Source organism: Parambassis ranga, chromosome 17, assembly GCF_900634625.1.
Source record: "Parambassis ranga chromosome 17, fParRan2.1, whole genome shotgun sequence".
NCBI lineage: Eukaryota > Metazoa > Chordata > Actinopteri > Ambassidae > Parambassis > Parambassis ranga.
The window spans coordinates 256,370-265,176 of NC_041037.1; the positions used below are offsets into that span (position 1 = coordinate 256,370).

At 45.3% G+C, this 8,807-nt stretch overlaps 1 protein-coding gene and 1 non-coding gene across 2 annotated transcripts in view; one reads left to right on the plus strand and one right to left on the minus strand.

Moving 5' to 3' along the window:
- Positions 1 to 3,145, plus strand: part of LOC114450269 (receptor-type tyrosine-protein phosphatase N2-like) — a 130,945-nt gene extending 127,800 nt beyond the window's left edge. The window contains exon 24 of the mRNA XM_028428277.1: positions 704 to 3,145. Coding sequence (XP_028284078.1) covers positions 704 to 775 — 72 coding nt within the window. The 3' untranslated portion in view covers positions 776 to 3,145. The remainder of the gene's footprint in view (positions 1 to 703) is intronic.
- trnaf-gaa (transfer RNA phenylalanine (anticodon GAA)) lies at positions 1,751 to 1,823 on the minus strand. The gene has a single exon. It is a non-coding gene; the product is annotated as a tRNA-Phe (tRNA).
- Positions 3,146 to 8,807: the final 5,662 nt, after the last annotated feature.

An 8,807-nucleotide genomic window follows, 5' to 3' on the forward strand; every position in this document is an offset into this window, starting at 1 on the left:
ACCATCTCATGTCACAGTCGTTAGCTGATTTGTGGCTCATGGAAAGAAGCTTTACACCAGAAATGCTAAATGCTAACACATTTGTAGGTTTTAGAGTTCCGTGTTGCAGTTCCTTGATTGTCCACTTGAGGCTGTGAGTCCCATGGACCTTCATGTTACAGCAGCATGTTTTTCTGTGCTGTAGCTCAGCTGGTTTTACTCAGCCAACAGGCTGTGACTGCTCCGTCCAGCCTCTGTGACGCTCTCTGACTTTCACATGAATGAAGTGCTGATGCAGCCACGCAGTGAGGCCGTACTGCGTCATATTACTGCTTGATCTGTAGCCGTTGACAGCCAGTGTGCTTCATGCAGCGTGTGTCCTGCCCGAGCGGCCGTCACAGCACCTCCCTCTGGACCCTCATGGCCTCAGAGCTCAGCTTTCATTCCAATAACTTCATTCTAATAACTGCAGTTCCATGAGCAGCCTCTGGGCCCCACAGCAAGGCTTTTAGTGTCCAGCTTTACTCAGGCTCCACCTCTTTGCCTCCGGGTGAAATCACAGACATTACGTCCAGCCGATGGCTGTCCATGTGCTCAGTCTTACAGCTGGTGGACACTGTCCGGATCGGTTCTCGGTCAGGTCACTGACACCACGTCAGGATGTTCGTGTTGTTTCATCTTCGGACTGCTGAGTTTTCTCTTTTCTCTGTCTGTCTCCCTGTAGGATCAGTTTGAGTTTGCCCTGACCACCGTAGCCGAGGAGGTGAACGCCATCCTGAAAGCTCTTCCTCAGTAGGAAGGAGCTGCTCCTCCTCCTCCTGTCCTCCTCTGCACCTCCTCTCCTGATCCAGCTGGACGAGCTGGTTCCTCCTCTCACTTCCACGTCTGCTCCTTCCTCATTTCTCCTCCTCCTCCTCCTCCTTCCATTTTAGTAAGCATTGTGCCAGTCCTGTACATAGATAGGCCTCCCTCCACTGTAATGATTAATGATCCTGTTTTCCAAAGTGATTTGAATAGATTGATTAACTCTCTATGTTCTGTATATGTATCATTGTTTACCTCCTCAGCTGATGGCCCTGGGTGTGTGTGGTCACCATGTCTGTGATATTTAGTGCCATGCTCGCTGATATGTTGTCACATATGTCCTTCACAGTTGAAGGAGGTGAAGCGACGTGTGTCATTGAATCATCTTAGTCGGAGCAATATCGTGTTTCTTCAGCCTGGATTGTTCCCTCTTCTTGTGGCTCGTCAGTGAAGTTACACTAATGTCTGCCTTAAAAAAAAGAAAATACATTAATGGAGGGGTGAGGAAGACTTGGTTTTAAAATGGCTGCTGGATTAACCTGTGGATTACAGGTTAGCGGTGCTGCTGCTTGATGAAAATCCCTCTGATAAACACTGGGGAACAAAGAGGTGTGTGAGTCTTTGAATCAGGGCAGCAGCAGAAAGAGAAGCTCTTATAAAATAAAGTGTTTCTGACGAGTGTGTGGATGATGAAAGTGGATAGTTATGCTTCTGAATAGCAGCTCTTCTATGTAGCATCAATGGTTAATTTGTAGCTGAACCTGCATCACATTAAAAATTCAGTCCACTGGTTTAAAAAGAGGGATTTATTAAATCATTCGTATCCCCAAGATGCTATGTTTTTGTATTTTGATTAAAGTTATCGAAGCCAATCACTGACTTCGGTTCAGTTTTGCATATGGAGAAAGTCTATTAGCACGCTAAGTGTAGCCACAAACGTTTGTTTTTAGATACTAAAACAGCAGTTTGCCAAAACCCGGGATCGAACCAGGGACCTTCAGAACTTCACTCTAACGCTCTCCCAACTGAGCTATTTCGCCCTTCTGCGGTCTGTTCTATTGTTGTGTTCGTGCAGCCGTGACAACAAAGACCCCCCCCCCCCCCCCCCACGCACACACACACAGAATGATTGGAGACACGGCTCTACTCTGCATGCTCAGAGATTCCAGGTGCATAATCTGCTGCTGTTTGTGTGTGCAGGATAGTCCCTATAATCCCTGCAGATTACAGAGCAGACTATGGTTCAGTTTATGTAGTAAGAATCTCCTGTTTCCAGACTGGAGGGAAATGAATGGAAGGCCTCTGAGAGAGAGCCGCCTTACAATCACAAAGGACGTGTGTAGTTGATAGCAGCGTTTGAATATTGGCTTCGTGTTTGTAGAAGAAAATATTGAGCATGTCTGTTGTTCGTCCATCGGCTTCACTGAACTCACGTTAAGCCCACGCAGCCTGTTTATGACCCGTCTGCTGATCTGTCGAACACAAACGGCCTTGAAGCCACTCAAAATGTTGGTTTGGGTTATCGACTGTAAATAAAGATGAACGACGTGGCCCCGCCTTCGCCCAATATCATGCTTCTGTTAAAGGACGTCACCGTACAGCGGAGAGGTGGAGCCACATGGTTCCCACCGCATCACTAACCCCCCCTCAACATTTAGCTTGGATTGGCTGCTCAACCTTAATCTGTCCCCTCTGTGTCCCACCCACTAACATGAAGGAGGCCTATACTGCAGCCAGCCACCAGGGGGCGATCCAGATGCTCACCATTAGGGAGCCTTCATGTCGTCCATCTTTATATACAGTCTGTGGTCTGGATTATATTTACAATGTCCCTTTGATTGAAAGATGTAATCTATTACATGTAATCTGTTTTTATGTCACCATCCACATGGCTGCAGACACACTCTGCTACTTCTGCATGGCTCTTTACTCAGCTGATGCTCGTCGCCTCAACATGATGTTAGAAAACCTCCTTAAGCAAAGCAACCAAATGTTTTTTATGTCGCTGCACGAGAAGCTCTCAAAAGTGCAAAAGCCAAGGATTAATCACCCCCAAACTGAGCGGATCACGTTAACACGAGCTGAAGGGCCGCGCAGCAACAACATGATGCAACACGGCAGCAAGCTGGTGTCATGTTGGGATCATCCTCCATCGCCACACTGAGGCACGCTGCAGGAAAAGCTTCTGATAACAACCTGCTGTGGGTTCAGGTCAGATCAAAATCTGGACGGTTGTTTGCAGTGAGGATTCATTCATGTTCCCCGATGCTTTGTTCTTCTCAAACACCCCCTCATGCACCAGTAGACGGCTGCTCTGTTGCATTATCATCTGTAAATAAACCCAATAACACTACAGAAGATATTTTGTTCTATCGGTGTAAACAACTTGTGAATAAAGTCTGATGTTGATGCAGTTTGTGACGCAGTCCTGATGTCTGACTTCTTCTTTGTGTTGTGACCGAACACACTCATTTGTTACCGTGGCAGAGGCCACATTAAGACTGGTAGATGCTAACTGCTACTTGTTAGCTTTCATGCATGTAGCTATTATGATGCAGGCAGAACAACTATGACCCTGTTCACACTGGGGAAATCAACCCGGCTAGAGTGGGATTCGGGCTGTACCTGGATATATCCGGATTGATTTCAATCCACCTCTCGGAGGTGGATCTAGCCGGATTGGCTTACATCTGGCTCAGGTCTGAACGCAAATGCAGCTAGTGAATCCTGCTGAATCCAGCTACCTACAGGTGAGAGGCGGGGTGCACCCTCCACGCTTACCTTGGCCCGTGTTCCATCCACTAACATGCTGTAATAATGACACTAAGCTCAGCACACTCCACAGGTCTTCATTTGTCTTTATAATACATGTTCATATCAGAGCGATGAGCCTTTTTGGAGATGTTTGACCTCTCGGTGTCATTATTCCACCAGCGTCTGTTCAGATGGGGCTCGGTGGGTGAATATCTTTTTAGAGCTTATTGAGGTGAAACAGCAGCTCGGTATTGATTGTAGAAAAAAAAAACACTCTGTACATAAGCCGTGCTGCTGGCTGGCTCTGTTGACTTAGCGAGTAGGAAGTGGGGAAATCGATTTAGCGAGATGCCGCTTCCTTCTCAGTGGTGAGTCACACGAGTAGATTTAGAGCCTAAGTGTTGTATTTTCACACCGTGATGCTCGCAGATGGCTCCTTCTGCTGCTCTGTATGTGTTGGGTGAAAGAATTTATTCTGCATGGTGTTAACATGCAGTTTGTTCAGATATATAAGTATTCATGTTTATATGTGTTTAGCGCTTAATAATGTGATTTTCATAAGTGTTTATGTGTTAGGAAGTTTTATAGAAAATCAAAGTAATTCGAGGATACTGAATGTATTAATAAGTAATTTCATAGTGTGTCATATAACTTTGTTTTCTGCAGTTCAGGCTGTGGCAGATGAGATCAGTTGTTTTTCTGCTCTCTGGAGAGAGCTCCGGTTGGTACGAGATGGTCATAAATTCAGACTAAGGACAGCAGCACCTCTGACCTGATAAAAGCCAGATTCTAAAGGAATGTGTTTTTCTCCCGAGTACCCAGTTTATGGTCACCCCCAGATCGGACTCACAACCTATGAGATTTGAGGAATTGAAGTTTTACCTTATTTGGCAGTAAACACTAATGGTCTAGTTGCTGTATGAACCAGGGTCTGCAGGGGGGCGGTAGATGCCCCTGTGGGCCGGCAGGCAGGAACGCCCATGGGGTATATCAATGTGTGAATCCCATGTCCAGTTGTTGTTGCATTGTTCGTTGTTGCTGTGTGGTTGTTTGTTCTTGTTGGTTGTCCTGTTCTTGTGTTGTTCTTGTTTGGTTCTGTGTGTGCAACAACCCAGAGCTCTGCGACTCAGAATTTGCCTCATTGTTTAATAAATTATAATTTTGAGACCAGAATTTATCCGCTCCTTCCTTACAAACTAATTCAGGGGGTGATCAGAAGGAAACAAGGGGATTTTCACCCCGACAATTTGGCGCCCGAACAGGGACACGAAAGGAGTGTGGGTCAAATGACATCTTGCCTGACGGAGTGACTACTGGCTGGCCAATAATAACAAGGTAAGCAGATACCTGTTTAATCAAAATTCTGCACATTGGACAATCTAAATTAAGTAGTCACTGGGATGGGTACGGTGTTTTAGAGTTCAAATTGTAAGAGGCAGATTGTAAGTCTTAATAAGTGAAGTAAAAGAAAATGAGATGAAGTAAAAGAGAAAATGAGATGAAGTAAAAGAGAAAATGAGATGAAGTAAAAGAGAAAAAGGAAAAGTGACACTGAGAGAGATATTAACCAATTAAAAATAAAAAGAATAAAAAAAGGGTTAATACAATAACGTGAATGAGCGTTATGTCATTGGGAGTGGCATCCCCCGCTATATTTGGACGCAAATATAGATAAAGCTCGGTTGAAAGCCCGTGGGATTTGATGACCCCTGAAACGACAGTGATGACCGCCTAAAGCTTAAAAAATAAAAAAAAAAGGGTCACACAGAGGAAAAGTGTCACAGTGATCACAAAATAATAAAGACAAAAAAAAGGATCACGAGAAAAGAGAAAAGAGAAAAGAGAAGAAAATATATAGCCTATTGTTTAAGTTGTGTTTTATGTATTGAAAATTGTGTTTAATTGTTTTGACCTCGCGCCGTCGAGGAAAGGTGTTTACTCCGTGCCGTCGGAGAAGTGAGTGTGTGTGTGTAGGCCTAAGTGTGTGTGTTGCAGGTTGAATGAGTGTCTGTGTGTGTGTGTGTGTGAAAGTGTGTTTAAGTGAAGGTGTGTGACTCTGTTGCCAGAGTCACAGTGAGGGATAGAATAAGGCACATATAGAAGGTACATTTTTAACATACAGCAGGTACGCAAGAAGGATTTGGTGAGTGGTAATCATGTCTACGTGGAAGACAATTGATGAACAGATGAGTAAGATGTTGAGCCATTGCTGCGGACAGGCAGGACCAGAGGGACAACAGAAGGCTGCAGCTGAGATGGAAGCAGCAGTGTGTACAGCAATGACAGAGCAGGGAGTGAAAGGAGATGATAAAAGCCACTAAAAAGTGTGATTGCAACAGTGGAGAATAGAGTTAAACTAGAGAGAGAGAGAAAGGAGGAGATTATTAGATTATTAGTGTTAGAGACAGTTGAGTTGAAGGAGGCAGTGCAGGCTGATGAGGAGAGACGTAAGATTCTATATCAGGCATATCTGTGCTGCATAGACGATGATTGTGAGGAGTCTGGTAGTACCACTGACATTAAACAGGAAGTAGAGAGCGAGGGAACTCAGGGGGCGGAGATACCGTCCTCCCTATTCACCAGCCTCTGCTGTAGCTTCTGCTTCGCCTCAGACCCCACTTCCTGGGATGTACCCCATCATGACTGTCCCTGATGGGAGGGGGCGAGTAACAGACAGACAGACAGGAGTGAACTCTAGTCAACCTGGTGCCCAGCAGCACTGGTACAGACAGGCAACAGAGGAGGGGCTTCCCCTGTTGCTTCAGCAGGCCCTGAAAAATGACCCTGATTTACCAGGAAGTGATTCTGTTGCTTGGGAGAGACATGTTGTACACCATATGAATTTACACACAGACACAGAGACCATGGAGATGAAAAGGCTGCAGACACAATTATTAAAGCTGCAGTTAGCTCAAGCTAGAAAGAAAGCAGCATATCAGAGGAAAATGAAGAAATACACCCCTGCATCACAGAGGGTGGTTCAGCCTCAGCCTGCTCCCCCACCTCAGCCACAGTCCCCAGTTGTGGGAAATCTTGATATGTATTTAACCCCATCTTGGGTCACCCGTCCCCACTATCAAGGTGGGTGGGGTCAATATCATAGAGGAGGTAACTGGAGGGGAAAAGAGGGTGGCCGTAGGGGAGGGGGGCATGGAAAGGGTGGATACAGCGGTTTGAGTGGAGGTGACTGCTTCTATTGTGGAAAACCTGGCCACTGGGAAAGAGACTGTCACTACAAGCAGCCCCGTCAGTGACCTCAAGGGGCTCCCTGGTATCCTCCCCAGGGAAATGGCTGTCAAAGATCACACCGGCATCTCACATCGTTTCGTCGGTTGGCTTCTTTTGGGAAACCTTTGCCATTCACAGAACTTGTGAAACTGTGTTAGCAGCACCACAGACATTGTTTCATTCGCTCCAGCTCATCACCAGTGAATTTGATGAGCAGAGACTTGTTGATCAAAACTGGAACCTCCATTATGTGCTCCCCAGATGGATTAATAGTGACTTTTCTTACTGGACAGACTTTTTATGCTCCCAGAGTGTTGGAGTAACTGGACAGTGGCTGATGAGAACCACTATGATACAGATGTCTTGTGAAGATATCTGCTGGACTCGTTTTTACCTGAGTCTCCTTAAGGGGGCGGTCTCCTCAGTCTATTCCAGCTGTGGAAACCCTGGATAATGTCTTTCTGACTCTATAGGCTGTCCACTGATCCCTGTAGGTTATTCTCTTCTATGACAGGTGTGAGGATCTCTTCTATCAGGAGAGGTTCTCCTCCTAATGAGAGGGACTATACTGGTCTATCACAGGAGATAAATTGTTTGTGACTGAGGAGGGAGTAGCTGCTGACGTATAGTTAACACCAGAACAGTTTTAAATGGCTCAAAATGGCACATAATAGTGTGCCACTTGTTTGCTTAGTCATTGTACCACACATAATATTATAGAATTAAGCTCCATGGTTAAGAAATGTAAAGCTATTTCTAATAAATAGGCACAGAGGATAGGTGTTTAGAATTCTTCATCCTTTAAAGCTTATTAGGTTGCCATTCATACAGTAGAGGCATAATAAGGCTCAGGAGATGTTAGCCACACTACCACATAACATCTGGTCTTCATCATTTACTGATGTAGGTTCTGTGCCTCCTGTACTCTTGTCTCTTTCATTGTCTCAACTTCCATACCGATCTGGCTCACCTAGATTACTTTTTATCTTGATGTTTCTGAAACAGGTGGAGTTGTGAATGGTGTTCTGTTTCAGAAAAAAGAGGGTGAGACAAGTATTAATGTATTTGAGTTTTAAACCGGATGATAAACTGTTTGATTAACTATTACATTCCACAGCATGGATTCCCAGAATGGATCTCATTTTAAGAGTTTAGACTTGGAAAAGGTGGAGCAGACTTTAGGCCTAAAACATAGGTATGGTGCAGTATATCAACCACAGTCACAGGGAAAAGTGGAAAGGATGAAACTAAAACCTAAAACAAAAATTGGCTAAAATCTGTGCACAGACCAAATTTATATGGGTTCAAGTATTGTCTATTGTATTGATGTTCTGTTAATAACGCCATATAATGTACACCCTATGAGCTTCTTACAGGTCGACAGTTTCCTGGACCAGCTGGCCGGCTGAGACTGAAGAAGTATGCAGTATGGTATTAATATAAACCATAATATAATGAATTTAAAGCTTTGGTGTTAGTATTTGTATTAAAGGAGAAAGGAGAGATGGAGAGTCCAGAAGGAGCCACACACAGCTGAGTGGGTCCTCCTGAAGGTGATAAAGAGAAAGTGGTCGGAGCCAAGGTGGACAGGTCCTTACCAGGTGGTGGAGCGCACCTCCCACGCGGTGCGGCTGAAAGGCAAAGGAGACACCTGGTATCACTGGAGCCAGTGCACCCCAGCTACAGAACCAGGGAGAACGCTGAGCGACATTAGAAGGAGCAGGAGGAGGATAAAATAAAAGGGGCAGAATAATCCCCTGAAACCAGGAGTGTGACCAGTAGGTAGTCTACCCTACTTGGTTGAAGAGGATGAGACGGTGAATACACATACATGAGCAATCATCAGGATCAGCGTGGGACTAAGAGTGATAGGCGAAGTTAAGCGCATCACCCCACCAGGAAACGAACCACAGTCATCAGTAAGGTCAGCTGTCGAGAGGAAGGTCTAAAGTTTCAGGAGCAGAGGTTCTAGTTCCTGTGTCAAGAAGACTCCGGCTGACAAGATGGGACTGTGGGGTAACTGGAGGGTGTTGGGAGCTTGT